The 17,595-nt window shown below is 37.9% G+C and overlaps 2 protein-coding genes across 6 annotated transcripts in view; one reads left to right on the top strand and one right to left on the bottom strand.

The window, feature by feature from the left end:
- LOC145482659 (uncharacterized) overlaps positions 1-7,927 on the bottom strand; it is a 183,942-nt gene extending 176,015 nt beyond the window's left edge. For both annotated transcript variants that reach the window (XR_014048792.1, XM_081461265.1), the window contains exon 1: positions 5,890-7,927. Coding sequence is in view for 1 of the 2 variants with exons in the window: in XM_081461265.1 (XP_081317391.1) it covers positions 5,890-6,010 (121 nt within the window). In the remaining variant the exon portion in view is untranslated. The remainder of the gene's footprint in view (positions 1-5,889) is intronic.
- Positions 7,928-7,986: 59 nt separating this feature from the next.
- LOC145482696 (UPF0415 protein C7orf25 homolog) overlaps positions 7,987-17,595 on the top strand; it is a 19,067-nt gene continuing 9,458 nt past the window's right edge. For 2 of the 4 annotated variants that reach the window (XM_081461336.1, XM_081461338.1), the window contains exons 1-5: positions 7,987-10,178; positions 11,067-11,310; positions 15,472-15,515; positions 15,616-15,709; positions 16,768-16,891. In XM_081461336.1, the coding sequence (XP_081317462.1) occupies positions 10,017-10,178; positions 11,067-11,310; positions 15,472-15,515; positions 15,616-15,709; positions 16,768-16,891 (668 nt within the window). In that variant the 5' untranslated portion in view covers positions 7,987-10,016. Of the gene's footprint in view, positions 10,179-10,341; positions 10,689-11,066; positions 11,311-15,471; positions 15,516-15,615; positions 15,710-16,767; positions 16,892-17,595 lie in introns of those variants that run through there. The other 2 variants (XM_081461337.1, XM_081461339.1) reach the window with 2 other exon arrangements.

Raw genomic sequence — 17,595 nt, 5'->3', positions numbered from 1 at the left:
AAATCGGCTTTGGACCTGCCTTTTTACAGCAAATAAGGATGGAACATTTCGAAATTATCAGCTCTGCGTCTATTTCAACTTAATATAGGTCAAGTCATGTTGCGCATGCTGAAATATATGTCTGACCCGTAAATTGAAATTTGACGACGGATGGGTCCGTGGGTCATTCGTCCATTTAATTTTCTTTTAAAATCAAAAATTGAAAATTGATACCAATTTTTGATTTTCATGACTTTTTATCGTAAAAAATACGAAAGTGCTAAATCGAAAATATTTGACTTTTTTCCTTTCGGTAGAACATTGAAACAGAACTTATATTTTTGCTTTAGTCCTGTCAACAATGAAGAGAAAAATGGAACTGAACGGCAATTTTGTTTCTCCGACAATGTTACAGTCTGTGGCAGGGCTTAGTTTTTCTATTTTCGACCAAGTCTAAAAACTGAAAATTAAAAATTGAAATAAATTTTCAATTTTTGTTTTTCGACCAAAACAATCCGAATCGTTGACAGAACTGCCCCAGTGGGAAGGGGAGGGTTCCATTCGCACGGTAATTTTTTTTGCCCCAACCCCCTCCCACAGTCCCCGCTTCCTTACCCGCTTAATTAAGCAGTCTTGGAAGTCACGCTCTCTCTTGGCGGACTTTCGCGACGTTTGGGAACGTTTTGTGAATTTTGTGCCTTTTCGTGGCTCAGTTCTGTCCACTACGGTGAGCAGCGAGACCTTCGACGTGAGCCAAGAAGGAAAACAGTCTTAGTTTTCGTAACTGGAGCGGCTGATGTAACCATATCGAGACTTCCTCGAGCTCTTCAAGCGCCATATTGTAGAATATAGATTGGACTGGATTGGACTGGATTGAATTGGATTGGATTGGATTTGTAACGCGTGGATTTACAAAACACGTAATAGAGAACAAAATCCAGGGTTGAATTAAAACTCCACAATATCCTTGAAATAAGACTTGTTGAGCTGATCGAGCTAAATCCCACTCAATTTCATTATTTATAAACCAATCAGATGCGAGTAGATAACACGTCATTCAGGTCCAGGATAAAACCGTCGGGAAAAATAATAAATTTGATGTAAAATACTAAACTCAACATTTTCTGGGTCAATCCATTGACACCTTCCGTAAAATTTGTGTTTCAGTCATTCTGCTAACATTCGTGTAGCTGTATCACTACACGCAAGGTTAACATTCGGCTAATAGTCTGTGATTATTGAAATAAAGGTGGTTGATACGAAAAGGAAAATGTACTTTACCCATGGAGTCGCAACACCGTACAGAAGGGAGCCCGCCCTGGCCTAGCCCTTGGCTGAAAGCCTAGGAGGGGCTCCGTCAAGGCCGGGCTGGAGACATGGCCCAGCCACTGGCCTATCTGCCGGTGGTTTGCTGGCAGCCAGCCGTCAAAAGCGGGGGTAGGGGAGAATGTCTTTTACCGTCACCTTCACTTAGCTAGACTTGAGTTTTCAATGCCAAATAACGTTGATATTGACTGTTTGGCTGGACACTTTGCTCAGTTGTTGAACATTAATTACCTGAGGCTCCTGTGTTGACCTGGGACCCTGCTGGAGAGGCACATCGTGACGGGCCAATATCCTAGTCAGGAGCGGTCAGGGCACTTGTGGGCCGTTGTGGCCGCTGGGACTGTCTTTGAGCTCTTTGCGAGTATGTTTTTGCGAATACGATCAGATAAACTTGCACATGTAATAATTCATCATGTATCATGCTAAATTAACCTTTAACTGGCCCGAAACGCGTTCAACAGAAAAATTGACAAATCTCACATCATAGGGAAGCGTTTTGCCTCCCATTTTAACGTCTTCCTAAGCCAAACATCAAAGTCGAAACACGAGTACTCGAAAGCATAAGGCAACAGACAAAATCTGAGAAACCCAGAGATATTTCTGTGGCCTTTAATACTGTTCAGAATTCCAGTTTCCTTCTCAAAGTGTCGCTTGGATTAGGTATAGTTTCACTCAGTTCTCGACTTCCCGAAAACAACGCTTGTACTGCACATCCGCTAATTTGAAATCTGCCAAATAAACAGACTCAAACTTCCCGCTTCCAAGGTTGTCTTTAACATGTACCAAGTCCCATGTTTGTACCAATCCCTCGTTTAACAAATCCAATCCAATCCAATCCAATCCAACCCATATTTCACAATATGGCGCCTGAAAAGCTCGTGAAACTCTCGATATGGTTACATATCAGCCGCTCAAGTTAGGAAATATAAGCCTTTTTTCCGTCTTGCCTAACGTCAAAGGTCTCGCTGCTCGCCGTAATGGACAGAACTAAGCGACGAAAAGACTGAGGAAGTATTGTATAGTAAGTAGTATAATTAACTTATCGTTAGTGGTATTGTAAGTAGTGCCTGTCTTGTTTTGTTAGTAGTGTCTTTTGTGTTGCAATAAAAAAAAAAAAAGCGACGAAAAGACACAAAATTCACAAAACGTTTCCAAACGTCGCGAAAGACCGCGAAGCAACAGTCCGCCTGAGAGAGCGCGACTCCCCAGACTGTTTACTTAAGCAGGGAAGGAGGCGGAGCAGTGGGGAGGGGGCCTGGCGGCTAAAAATTTACCATGCGATTGGACCCCCTCCCTCTGGGGCAGTTCTGTCAATGATTTGGAATGTTTTGGCAAAAAAAACAAAAATTGAAAATTGCAATCAATTTTCAATTTTCAATTTTTAGACTTCCGTCGAAAATAGAAAAATTAAGCCATGCCACAGATTGCAACATTGTCGGAGAAACAAAATTGCCGCTCAGGTCCATTTTTCTCTTCATTGTTGACAGGATTATATCCAAAATATAAGTTCTGTTTCAATGTTCTACCGAAAGGAAAATAGTCAAACATTTTCAATTTCGCTTTTTCTTACTTTTTATGATAAAAAATCATGAAAATCAAAAATTGACATCAATTTTCAATTTTTGATTTGGATTGAAAATTGAATGGACGAATGACCCAGGGACCCGGATGGTCAAATATTTGTATTTTTGACATATTTTGAAAAGCTCTCGCGTCGCTCACAATCATTTACCCAAAGAAATTTTTACAGGAATCTGTAGACCATCCTTCTGCGATTCAACCACCAGAAGCTTAATCCATTTGAAGGTTTCGCACATGGTGAAAATTAATAATATTTACGAAGTCCTTTTAAGCGAATGAAATACATGCCTTTGAAATTTAATTATTTTGCACCCAAAAAGACAACACAGCATTCCCTAAAATCAACCCAGTACACATTTAAACATTGCACAAAAATATTTGAGTGTTTTAAAGACGGAACAATGATGTGGTTTTGCATGCGGGGCTCTCAAACTTGTTTAATAAAATGGTGCGTCAAATGGCGATTTTAACGGAATTTGGTAATTTGCATATTTCTTTGAAATAAAAGGATATTTTGCCAAAAAAACTATCCAGTACTTTTTGTCATGCCCTAGCCTATCTACCATAAAAATATTTCGAATTTTCGACCCATTCCACGAAATTAAGAATTTGTCTGATTTTTACAGGCAGGCACTCTTAAAAGGGTTTTTTTTTTTTGTTTTCTTTTTCAAATTTTACGTTTGGCTTTCACGGCTTTCATCTAAAATAGTTGAAAAATTCAATCTGATTTCTGAATTGGCCCACGGAAGAAAATTTAGTGGTGAACAATAAAGACAATAGCGTGTTTATGTCTCGGAACTATCGGTCTGATAGTTGCCCCTTGGAAATTTGATGTTCTTAAAACAAATATTTGCCCGAGAAGCCGAGGCTTCGAGGGCAAATATGCTAGTTTTAAGAACATCAAATTTCCGCGGGGCAACTATCAGCCGATAGTTCCTTGACAGAAACACTCTATTGTTTAAATAGTACCCGTCTGCGAAGAGGTTCATGGAATGAAGCTTCCTCGTAGCTCCAATAGTTCTATTTTTTTAGAAAAAAAAAAATCGTTGCGTAGTTTAAGAGTGAAATTTTGTGGTTCATGATGAAACTGATGAAGCAAATTCGCTATTAGAGCAAATAGTCTTGCAAATACTTGTAAATATATTTAATTCTTTGTTTTTGTTTTTGTTTTTGTTTTGATCTTCAGTGTAATTGAATTCGAGCAAATAAAAAAATAAATAAATATCACAGATTTCAAGTTAGCAGAATATCCCTTCCGTCCTCGTCCGTCATAAAAGATGAAAACGTTTGTAGGGGCCTTAAGAGATGGTGGTTATCATCAACCAACAAAATCAGTAGCGTCCTGTTTTAACTTGGAAAAGTAAATTACTTTTAGAGGCGCTTACACTAGTAGAAATTTAATTTTTTTTTCATTGCATACCCCAGTGTCTGAGAGATAAGCCATTATTACATCCAATGTATCGAAATCTAGTATGTACATTTGTAGGATGCATATAGAATACTTATTTTTCTATGGTAAGAGTTTCCACAACAAGCAAAAGATGATTCTAGAAATTGTAAATCACTCTCTCTGACGTCATACCATAATGATTAGTATGCGTCAGTTTGTCCCGTGCGCAGCATTTAATTACAGACTGTTTATTGATTAGATCAAACAATAAAGAGTGCAAAACAAGCAATAGATATGTCCAGAAATTGTAACAACGACAATTCCATTCCCTTTGACGTGATATAAAACTTACTGTATTATGTTTTGTACGTATATTCAGCCAAATTAACTAATTGCCTTTTCTTAGGTATGTAGAAGCTTAAGAACAGTTAAGACATGCTGTTTGTTTCATTTAAATCAATTGAGATTATATGTTTTCCTACTGTACTAAAAGATGAATATTGCTAACATGCAATTAATATTTTTGTTAAAAAATGGATCATTGGATAATGCAATTCGAGAGTTTTCAGTTAGCCATCATGGGTCATTAGTCATTATACAATGCTGTACAAATATGGTAAGCTTACGCGTGACTTTTTGGGGCGCTTTTAGTTTTGTTTTAGTTTAGTTTTCTTTATTTTGGGGGCGTTTTTAATAAAACAATTATTCTACTCGCGCTTGTTGGATATGTGATGACTATAGCCAACTCATATCCAACGTGGAATAATTGTTAGCTAATTGTTAAATAATCTGTGGTTTCTAGTCAGTACAATTATTTACGCACGAATAACTATGTTTGTGGTCAAGGAGTTTATTGACATCGTTTTTTATCCATCTAAATTCCACGGACTTAAATTAACTGACTTGCTAAACAGAAAGATTTGCCATCTAGGCAAATATCTCTCACCATGTCTTGCTGTAAATTTCAAGAGCAGACATGTCTTACAACAACTAAAATAAAAATAAAGCAACAATCATTCCACCCTCATTTTTTTATTACAACGATCGTATACTTCTCTCCAAGAGCAAATCAAGCAAATCTAGGTCGAACAGGACACTTCAATAATTTTTTTTGTCACTGTGTAATCTGTGTTGTTCGATATTGTTTAATCACTGATGTTTTGAATTAACGACTCGTAATTAAATAAAGTTAACACATTTAGCGTGTCTACGTGAGCAAACAAACACCTGCTTGCTTAGGGGATTGTACAGTTGATCTTTGAATTACTATGTCTATGGAACTGACCTTTTTCAACCACGATATTTGCCGATTCAGTGACAATACGAAACTAGTCATCGTCAGATTGTGTTTTTGTCGACGTTATGTTAATATTGTGGTAAATAAGAAATGTCCGCTAATAAAACTTCTTATAAAACCAAGGGTAACAAGAGAATTACTGAAAAGAAGATGCAACGACTTGCACCAAGAGATTCTGCAGGGCCATACTTTAGCTATCGTAACTCTACCGTTATGTGGCTCAGCACACTGATTGTTTTGGACTTACCAATCAATAGTGCATATCAACGAAACTATGCTGGCAATAAATAGAAGCAAAATAATTCAGAAATCTTACCATTTGACAGGCAATGTCCCGGGCTAAGGGCAAAAATGAAGATTGCTGTTAAAATAAGCATCTTCCAAAGCGAACCTCGGTCAGAGTCCGTTATTAATGAAGTCATTAACAGCACATGCATGGTATTTAGCGGAGGTGAAAGTCACTCATGCACGGGAAGCACGTTTGCTATGTATTGCGTCACGAATTCTCCTGTATTGATACACGAAAGAACATCGCAGTTGTGAAACGTTTTCCGACATGAACGGGATTCGAAACCACGACTGCTGTGATAGCAAGAGACAGGGGTTTGCTAGAAAGTAATAATAATTATATTTTCCACAATTGCCACGAAATTAAATACGGCGACATCCCTCGTATAAGAAAACAATATTTTTTAAAAAAGACGATTCTTTCACGTGTAAAGCAAAAATATTCACTGCCTGCATAATAACAAAAACATACAGAAAATTAGCTTTGTTGTAAAACTAAAGATAAACGAATCTTCAAAAAGAAGTATTAATAATATACAAAACGCTTATTGGCTAAACACATGTATAGCTTTTGATCATGAACTGCAGGTCTGCAACTGACCCATTACCTGTCTGGCCCTGTCTGGACACGCGGCGAATGACTGTAGAATGTGCGACTGTGTCCGATCAATCCAGTTCTACTTTTGCCTCTAAACCTCATCTTGGAGAAGTAAAGGGACAGCCATACCAAGAAATTTAAGAATTATGAGCAAAATAATCCGTCCGACTGGTGTTGATTTTAAACTACGAGGATTTCGTTGGACCAACATGCGGAGGGAGATGTTTCTCTACGAAATAAATTAGTCCCAGTAATAGAGCGCTGACTAAAGGTACTTTTTATTGAGCATGCAGTAGATAAACTTGAGGCTGAAGAAAAGTACTTTATGACGCCAAGTGCCGCTATCATTTCTTACCGTACCCAATTTTGCAATGAAGCCCGGCAATTAGAAGCCGTGTCTACTGTTCTGATATCCTACGATATCAAGTCACTGACGTGATAGGGCTACGATATCATGCTCACTTGAACGAATTTGGGTGGGAATACATACCTAATCGAACCATTTTGGGTAGGCTACGTTGACATATCAGTTTGGGTTGCGCTCGCCATGAGTATTTCGCTCGACTACCTCTCGCCATACCTTGTTATGTCGGTACTAATAACATTGTGGCTTCGACTCCTATAGGAGTTAGTAGCCACAAAAATACACTGTTTCCCAATCCAATATAAAAGGAACTGTATCACTCGCGCTTTTAACGGTGCTTTTAAAACTGAATTCATCACGGTTCAAAAATATTAACAGCCGTAAACAGCCCCCAAATATCCTGACGCAAAAACCCTAGTTTAGGTGGATTGGAACTTCTTACGCAAATATCAAAAGTGGCCCTGCGGTATAAATATAGATCATGCATTTATTAATCCCCCTCCTGTCAAAAATAATTAAATGTTAGATTAGTAAAATCGTGTTGATATTATTCGCCTTCACCTCCCTAAGAAACGCATTCAGCCTTATAAGTACTTACCGAGGGATGCATAACTTAAATGTATATGAACAGTAACTTACCACATAACGGAAAATTCGGAAATACTACGTCATGAAGAATAATGAAAAGGCAAGGTGTTTTGTTCTCTTGGCACAATTCACAGGTCGCAATAATACAGAGGAGGAAACGTTTGCAAAACGCTTACAAATTTCTTCGTTTAAGCAAGAACTGGAAGGACTTGATCGAAAACATTCAATACGACACAGCAATCACGTGGTAATGAAATTGTTTCACATTCTTGAAGTACAAGAGGTTGGGAGCACGGAGGAATATCATCTGAATGGATTTCTTGTCAAGGTTCATGTAGTAGAGGATACGGATCTTTGATGGATTCAATGACTTGTTCAACCCTATTCTAACAGCGTGATCTGATTTATCTGAAAAGAAGATGATTCTCAGTGCCGTGACCTTATATATATAGACTAAAACAGCCAATTCATTTTGAACATACCAGTTTGTGACAAAATTATATCAGGTTGATCGGATATACAGACGAAAGAAGAAGATAACATATACTATATATTTATTTTAACATTTGTGTGTTATCCGGTCGTGATGGCCTTGACCTGACATTAATAATTTGACGTAACTGATCAAAATTCATTTAACTCTTGTTAGCCTGTTTAATTGAGAGTTGAGATATCTTGGCTGATAACATAACGACTTATATCCATCAAACAGAATTCACTGTTGGACTTATCTCCAGCAGTGCAGCTGGCAGTAGTACTAATAAGCTCGATCCGAGAGAGTACTAAATATTAAAGATAGCAGCTTGCACATAATAGCCAAGGTAGTGACCCTTCATGTAAATTCAAGTTGGTCCGTTTAAGTTTCGATGTTACGGATGTGTTTACCAAAACATCTTCAATCTTTTTTCTGAAAACAGCTCAAAAAAATTCAAAAGTTCAAATCTGTTTCTTTCTCTTTGGCGTTGATTAGAATGAGGCTTGATAGAAACGTCAATTTATTCCAAACAGAGACATGCTTGCGGCAACATTGAACAAAGTGAAGATAATCACAATGAACTTTTTATAAGTGGCCACTTTCTAGTCGAACTCGTACTCAGTCTTACCATAGCCTTTTCCAAAACAAAGCCAAAGAAGTGTTTTTGGCGGCCGCTTAAGAGAGGTCCGACTGTATATAACAAAATAAGATATATACCGCTTAACAAACTTGAAGTAAAAAACCTAAAAACACAACGAAAAGAAAAGGCCGGCACGAAAGTAGCCAGTGAACAAAGTTGCTCTGAGTTACTCTAAATCACACCTAGTCACTCTCAACTGACTAGTTTACTCCGAGTTACTCCTTGTTTATACTCCACGTTACTCCTGAACTTGTTCCAGTTTTACTCTAGAACCTCCACGAAGTTTTCCCCCAGTTACTCTAGAAGACTTAGAGAGTGCTTTGCATTCAAAGAAAAATCCGGTTGGAATTTCCGGAAATTTCCAGAGACGAATAAAACAACATTTTCTGGAATTTCAGGAAAAGATGACAATCTTGCGAAATATATCGAAATTTTCGTCGACCAGCCGTTTGCCGTTTGCCGTAAACGTCATGCTTAACCTCTCTAGTGATATATTGATTTGGAATTTAGAAAAACATGTACTTATGGCTCTGTCAAATTTAGGTTACTTGTAGATCGCTTTCTTTTTTCACTCGAGTGTCGATAGATGGAATTCCCAATGGCTTTGGTTTTGTGCGCGCCTTACTAAGCTTTGTGATTGGCTTAAAATGATCGACGCGCCACTTTGTCATCCAAACAGAAGTGAAACCAAAACCAATCGTGACTCTCTCGCACTCGTTTTCCCGCGCTTTGCGTCGGCTACATGTATTTGGAAGGAATTTTGATTGATTCACTGGATCGTCTGTGCCTTTTGTGATTGGTTTAATGGCACTCAATTAAAAACCGCTTTGTGCATTAGCAGGCAAAGAACGAAATTGTACCCTTTGTTGCTTCAATTGCTGAATAAACCTTGGAGTGCTTGGAAGACTGTTTTAAATAATACAAGTGCACTTGGTTCTCACGGAAAATGTTGTTTTTTGTATTTCCACATGGTCAGCGGGGACAACAAGTAATGCATTGTATCGCCTTGTATGGAGAGAGCCATCAGACCAAAAGACATCACTGATAACAATGATAGAAATTTCAGACTTTTCTTTTGGAAGAAGGTCCATGACAGTGACACAAACTGTTAACTGGGATTGGGATCGATGTAGGCTGAATAAATAAAGGTAATATCCCTTTCCAAGCTTTTTTACCTTAAGCATTTATAGACGTTAAGGATAGGTCTCTAATTAGAGGAGATTGTTAGTTCTATTGTTAAATGAATTGACAAGCGATTAGTCCAGAAAGAAATTATAATGAACTCTTTATTAAGCAGACCCCCTGCATTTCGTTTAAGTTTTCTCTTGTTAAAAAGTTTTAAGTCTCGAGTTGACGTTGTTCTTGGTATTCTTGTTATGACACTGATATCCCTGCACTGATAACGCGCTTCGCACTTATGAAGTAAAATTTTTCCCTCGCGCTTCCGAAGGCCTGGTAACTGGTGGCCAGTCACCAGACCGTTGTCAAACATGGCGGATAAACTGTACGATGTCTGTCCCGAGAAGTTACTGTCTCAAAGAGTAGAGAAAGCAACTGAACTCTTGAATAGATGCGATAACTTGAGGAAAACAATAGAAGGTTTGCCCAAGCTTAGGAGGAAGTTATCCGCAGAGTTGAAATTCCTTACATCCGTGAGTTTATTGTGTACTATCACAAGCTTACCTGAAAAGATCAATCTAGAATGGCTGACAGTAACTGTAACAACCAAACTGTTCTTCTCATTTTCCCTTTTAAACGAACAAGTGCACACCGATATAAAGCGGACACTTACCAGGGTCCTGAGGGTGTCTGTTTGATACATATTAGGTTATCGACCAAGGGTGAGGTCAAGATGGCTGGATATCATGATTGCCCGTCGGTTCCTTGCGTGGTTATGGACCAAGGCAGAGTAGACGTCCATAAGTAGGCAAAAAAGGAACAAGGGCAATATCCAGCCATCTTGACCAAACAAGCTTGTTCAACAAAGAATTCATGGCTTTGGAGAAATTCTTCTCGAGGGTCATAGTGTGTAGCACTGAGTGTGCAAGATAGTGCCAATCAAAGCACAGGATTTGGTTCATCTCGCTCACCCACGGAGCTAGCCATGAAGGTTGTGATGTGTTCCCAGATGTTCCTAGACTGGCTCAGTAAAAAGACAGCAGGTACAAGCCTGGTTCCGGATTACATTAGTTTCATTACTGACATAGTATCTTAACATTTTCTCGTTTGGAGTGGTTTTATTAATAGGTGAAATACATGTAGATTCCAGAGTAGTACATGTACATCCTATTCTAACAGTACCAGTCATTTAACACTGCTGCATACCTGCATTACCCTCTCCCCTACTAATGCTTGGTAGGGGGGTGTCGGGGGTTTCAAATGACTGGTGGATTTCCCTCTTGGTTTCCTTTGTTTGTTATATCTAAATTATACATGTAAGTGTTTCAAAAAGTACTAGAAACTGCATGTACATTGTATCCCAAAACATTTATAGAGATTAACTATTATAAATGAACTCTTCACCGTTGTTTGTTTTTCAGTTAAAAAGCTCTGAGCAGACTTTAAAGCACTCTCACATTAACAGCACAAACCTTTCATTTCTTGAAGCTGTGTTACTGACTGTGGAAAATGAGGCTGATGTCACTGCTGTGTTCAAACCATTTTTTTCCTTGGGACACAACTCAGCAGAGTTTAACTGCATTGTAGATATTGTTGCCAATCATGGCCTCTGTTGGATTAAGGTCACTGCACGAAATGCATCTGCACTGCACAGGATATGGCAAGGTATGTGGTCTATACATGTACATGCTGTACTGTACCCAAACAATAAAGTCATGTAGTTTATAGTGCAGAGTGCACTATTGGGATGGTTTAGGGGCTGCTGTTTGCTAATGCATTAATGCAATAACACCATAATGCCACGAGGTGTAAACTTTCATGTTTGTTTAATTACCCAATTTCAATTAATCAGTTAGCCTTGTGGGAAGGGGAGCTGGGTGGGGTAGGTACCTGAGTGCATTATGCAAAACGTGTCATACTTACGTTGCTTTCTTTGATAACATGACAAAAATATATATGTGGTTTTGGAAATCTCATACTATCCTTGTGGTGACATTCTCTCAAGAACAAAAGCAATTTGCTCCAAATGCATGTGCAGATTAGTTAGTGTCAAAGTCGACTATATATTAGATGTAAGATACATTTCATATGGGACTACCCATGAACGTTGGGTGCTTTCCCTTGTAGTAGAACATAACATGTAAGAGGCATGTGTTCTAGGGTTGCTCGTGTGATAAACTCCGTTCTCGAGTTCACATGCACAGTTTTTTTTTATTTATATGTTGTGTAATAGCACACTCTCATTTTGCCTGGGACAGCAGTTATATTTCGGGTAACACCAGTTCTCCCTTTCTCCCTTTTTAGTGGAAAGAACACTTCTATGACAGCATATCTTTTGGAATCATCCCTAGCTCAATTCAAGAAATGTCTCGTGTTGTTTTCAAACTATTGCATGTTTGCTAACTAAAGGTTAAAAGAGTGAAAACGGATTCCTCTCCTTTGCGGCTTGTTTATATGTCAAGTGATGTCAGGTAGCGCCACTTGTCCCTTTTAGTGCAAAAGTGAAATGTATCTTTTAGAATTAACCTCAGGCCACAGGTTGGTTCTGCAGGTCTGCAAATTGTAAATTTGTGACAAAAGAAACCAGGCTCAAATATTGCTGCAGACTCCATGGCACCTAACGGAAACGCAAATTAATTTTATCAGTCTTTGAGGAGACTCATTCACTGATGCAGAATAATATCAGCCAGGTAGCACTGTTTACCTTGAGTACTTCTCACGGAAACGCTTCTCAGTTGTATCAATCAATATTGTTGTGTATTAATTTTGAATTGTTTTATTGTTAACAACAAGGTAGCAGCAAAAACAGAAAGTGGTATTCCGTGACTATCTGATAATTAAATTAGTTCTTGTTCATTTATCCCCAAAAAACAAGCACATCTTCAGTGTGTTTTGGAGAAAACAAGGGTTTCATGTTACACACCTTTGGGAGGAAATCAAAAGTATCAAGTTACAAAGTTGGCGCGAAGAGCTTAATTGTCACGTTTGTTCAACGTATTATTGAATTTAAAATGAAGGAAAATCATTGTAAAACACCAGAGTAAAATTTAAAAGCTGACGTGACAAACAGTAATTGTACGTACATATGTAATTTTTGGATCTTGAATGAAGACACAACCTTGAAACATACACACTGCTAAGGGAAAAAACCCTAGCAGACTACCAAGGTAGATACTAACCGGAAGTGAACCGAGCAGGCATGAGTACTTATGGGACTACCATGCCAGAGCTATCAACTGCACTCTGCACTATCTGAGATTGTTTCACTAGTTTTAAATGGTATTTCACCTAATCTGCTTTCTGACAGAAGTGAACCGAGCAGGCATGAGTACTTATGGGACTACCATGCCAGAGCTATCAACTGCACTCTGCACTATCTGAGATTGTTTCACTAGTTTTAAATGGTATTTCACCTAATCTGCTTTCTGACAGCACTTGTAAGGGATATTTATCCATTACGTTAAAGAAGCCAATCTTGAACAGAATATTTTGAAGATTTGGCATATTCCATGATTGGAATAGCAATTTCAATCCAACAGACAGTTTAAGGGGATCAGATATAGCCATAAGCATATGAACTAGGGGAGGGCAGCGGGGGCGGGGGGGGGGGGGGGGAGAGAGATTATGTAATTCTTCGGGCCAAATGCTCATTATTTGGGCAATGACACTTGAGAGAAAATATTGCAAAATAATGCTGTTGGCGTGATTTCTAAATCTCCTAAATAAAGTTTCTAGTTCATTTTATGAATCACTGTGTAATTAGACGCCCAACCAGGAGTCTGTAGGCTGTCAAGTGGTTTCTTCAGAGAGTTGGCAGTTTAAGTAGTGTTGTGTAAAGTGTATCATTTGTATCTGCTGCTGATCTGAAGTATTTTTGGTACACTGAAGATGCCATAGTAGTCAGTGGCCACGCGGGCCTTTCAGGTTCCCGACAGAGAATGGGCCCTCTTTTTTGTTTTTTCGGTTTCAAGGCTTGTAAGCTACTGTCTGTGACATTTGCCTTGCCAAAAAGGACTTAAACTGAAATGATATGAGTGACTGGGGTTTTCTGTTAGCTACAAACAGAAAACAAACCGTTCACTCAAACGATAAAATGCTCTTTCTTTAGCCAAATAATTGTTTATCAAAGTTTCACTGGCACGTCGCTCATGTTTAGTTATTTTTTCTTGGAGGAAAAGTTCTGTGTTTCGGCATGCGTTGGCAAGTCGCTTGCGAGAATGTTTATTGTTTGAAGCGTTCCGAAAACCTTGTCGAGAAAATGATATCTCTGGTTATATCTGACAAACCGTTCATTCAAATGGTAAAATACTCTTTCCCCAACGAAAGAATTGTTTATTGAAGTTTGTATGGTGGGCCGCTCACATTTTGTTATTTTTAATTTTTTTCAAGGAAAAGTTGTGTGTTTCGGAACACGTTTCCAAGACGCCCGCTTGCTTGGACCGTGTTTACTTTGTGTCGAAATCTTTCAGTTGTGTTTGTTCCATGAAGATGGGATTGTTGAAGCGTGTATCCCCGGTTCTATTTGACAAAAAAACTGGTAAATTTTTGATTTAACGGCAAAATACTCTCTCTTTTAATTATATTCAGTCAATTAATTTTCTGTCAAGTGCCCAATTGAAAAGTGTTAGTTTCAACTAACATTTCAGTTGCTAATAAGTCATTCTAGTCTGAAGGCATATGTGCGTATACTGTATACGCGTATTCAAAATATTTAGAAAACTCTTTCTCACTCTGTGGCAAGCTGTCAAGCCATTGAAAACAACAATGACCTGCTAAGAAAAGAAAAAACAATAGGTTAACTCATACACACTAATCAGGCATACGCGTATATACTGTATACGCGTATGTGCGTATATGTATACATGTATGTGCGTATATACATACGCGTATACGCGTATTGGGCTGATGCGAATTACGCGTATATTTTGGTTCGGATATATCTGAGCTGCACTGTACAACACAAATCAAAGCAAACAAAGACCAAGACTTTTGTTTTTGTGGTGTTTTAAATTTTTTCTTGAATTTTTCCTACAAGGTGTTCCTTTGTTACATCCATGTTGTTTACCATCATATTTACGTGGCTTTTGAATTCATAGAAGGCTTGTAGTGTATGCTGCAAGACTACTGTGGCCAAAACAAGACTATTTCAAAGGACACCTAGCAATGCCTCATGTTGTTTGGATGCCTCGAGTATATCGAGAAACTCCTCTCAATTAGAGTCCAGCTTCTGTAACATGTCCAAATGGTCCATCTTGAAACACAAACGTCTCTGTAACGAGCACCTCTATGGCAATAAAGTCATTGTGAACAGTGTGGACATTAGATAACATTTTCGGACAATGCCATGGAAGGAGGAACTTTTTCTTTTAATAAGGCTTAGATTTTACTTGATTGAGACTGTTGATAGAGGACATTGAATGTGCAAGCTTTCAATATAATTACTGTTTTTGGAATTAAAGCAGTTTCATTAGATGTGAGAATTGTGAATGTTTTTGCTTTTCATGCAATTTGAGTGCGTTTGCATTCTGATTTCAACACTCGTGCATTCGGGCATTACATAATCTTTTTGGGCAAGAAGCTCACCTCCCCTTATCTGAGTCAGGTCTGTAGGCACATATCTAAACTGTAGAATGGGTGCTACATGTATTACAATATTTCATGTATTTCATTTTTACGATAAAGTTGGTTATTAATAGCTTCTCAATCGACTCTGACACTATGCTAATTTAAGTCTGACACCCGAACATTTTCATGGTTATGATTTCTTTTGTTCAAACTTAATTAATCATTAGTGTAAAGATTTGTTTGTTTTTATCCATCTTGCAGGTCAGGGTAACTTCGGTGATAAACACATAGTCCATCAAGTGAAGGTACAAAAATAAGAATGTTCTGTACAATGTCTATAATTTGTTAATTTTGTTTCCTTTGGTAAAGAAGCAGTGAAATTATATTTTACATATTATTGATCAGGAATTGCAAGAAGCCAGTCAACAACACCCTGTGAACTATTCAATTCCATTAGTTGTGCTGTCTTGTTTTAATGGAATCACAGAATCTCTTGCAAGTGAGTACTGGCCTTATTCTACATGTATGTGTGGCTATTTAACACAGTAAGGTCCGTTTTTTTTCACAAGGTGCATGAGAGGTTTCATCGAGCACCAGGTACCAGGTAGATTGACTGGCTGTGAGGATGATTTTGCCCACCTGGTTTGACCATCTAGGGGAAAGTTTTTCTAAATATAAAGAAGTTCATTTCAAAAGATTTTGGTCACCTGTGAAAACTAGTTGCCCTGCTGCTGAAAAAATTAAATATGAAACCCCTGGTGCAGCATTACTTTCCAAAAAAATCATTTTTCACTGGTGAAGCACAACGTCACTTAGGATTTTTCTGAAGGTACTGTGTCTTTAAGCCGCTCTCTAGCTGAAAATTCCTCATTACAAAGTAAGCTCCAAATGACTTTTTAGAAAGCTCTGTATAAGTACAGGTATATAATTATGTAGGTCCAGGGAGTGTCTGAGTCATTAATTGTCTGCTATTGGCTGGAAAATAACTATCAATCAATCAACACTTTACTTAAGCACGTTGCACTTAAGAGAGAAATAAGCTTGATCAAAATATGGGTTGTACAAAACTTGTTCAAAAACAAGCATTTGTTTTGAATTACAAAGGGACTACATGTACTTTGAAATAATTATACCTGCAACTTAGATAAAAGATTGATCAAAGAAAAGTTGTAATTTAATGTTGGCGCTATGTGAGGAACCCTATTTGCCATAGCATTTGGAGAAGTGTTGTCAATCACAGTTTTTTTCATTTAACCAATCACAGGCTATAAAAGTGCAATCCGAATGCAACATTATTATTTATGTTTGTTGCCTCTCATAAGCAAAGCAGATACTTTGTAATTCTGTGGATGGCAGTGATCATCTTCATCTGGCCTTATCAATGCAGAACTCTTAAATTTGCATACTTGACCATGGCATACTTACAAATTATAATAATATTATTATTGTAAGAATAGAAAATTATTTTCTATTTTGTGCATATTACTGTACATGTACACTACAGTAGAATACGTTTGTCATTATAATCATACAAATGTTCGTACTTCTTTTTTAAAGAGACATTGGGAACCTCTGGTATCTGTGTTAAAGGCAAACTTCTACCAGATCCTGGAAGTGAGGCTTTGACCCATGTACATAGTCCAATCACACCTGACAGAACCACTGGTAATGTCCAAGAGTGGTAGGTCAATCAAGATACAGTTCAACACATTTATCTGACAAAATGTACTATATATAGGTTAATTCCAGAGGAATGACTGCATGCAGTCCTACACACTGGAGTCAGTATTAAATAATATTAAAATTATTGTATAATATAGTTACAGTATTGTATTTATAAATTAATGTATAACTGACATACAATTCTTGTATGAATAAATATGTAACCTTTCTTTTGGTTGGTATTCAGTAAGATATCCACCATAAATTGGGGAAGCTATATGTACCATAATTCTCAGAGTCACCACACCTACATGTAAAATCAAAGGCCCTTTGCGCTGCCTCGAGTCAATAATGTTTTAGAGTTCCACTGCCACATGTACCTGTGAAGAATTGGACTCTAGAAATTCACTGCCAAACCAAACATGGTAATGCAAGTGTAATGCAAGATAAAGTAAACGGGAGTGCATTTTCACTTCTGGTATTCAAATATGAATACAATTCAATCTTACTCTATCTGGCCTGATCTGACCCATAATTTTCCTGATTTACACCTGTTTGTATGCCACTACCATAAAAATTGTCTGGAATCAGAATAGCATGACTAAAACTTGTCTTTCTAAATCAATAGCCCAAACCTTCATCACTTCAATGTTTTAAGCCTGTCATTTGTTGTCAAAATGGGTTAAATCGCAAGCAAGTCAAGTGTGAACCACGGGACGTGTT

The sequence above is a fragment of the Orbicella franksi genome, chromosome 3 (genome assembly GCF_964199315.1).
Source record: "Orbicella franksi chromosome 3, jaOrbFran1.1, whole genome shotgun sequence".
Lineage (NCBI taxonomy): Eukaryota > Metazoa > Cnidaria > Anthozoa > Scleractinia > Merulinidae > Orbicella > Orbicella franksi.
Note: the sequence above shows the minus strand (reverse complement) of the source record. Positions and strands in the feature narration are given on the sequence as shown.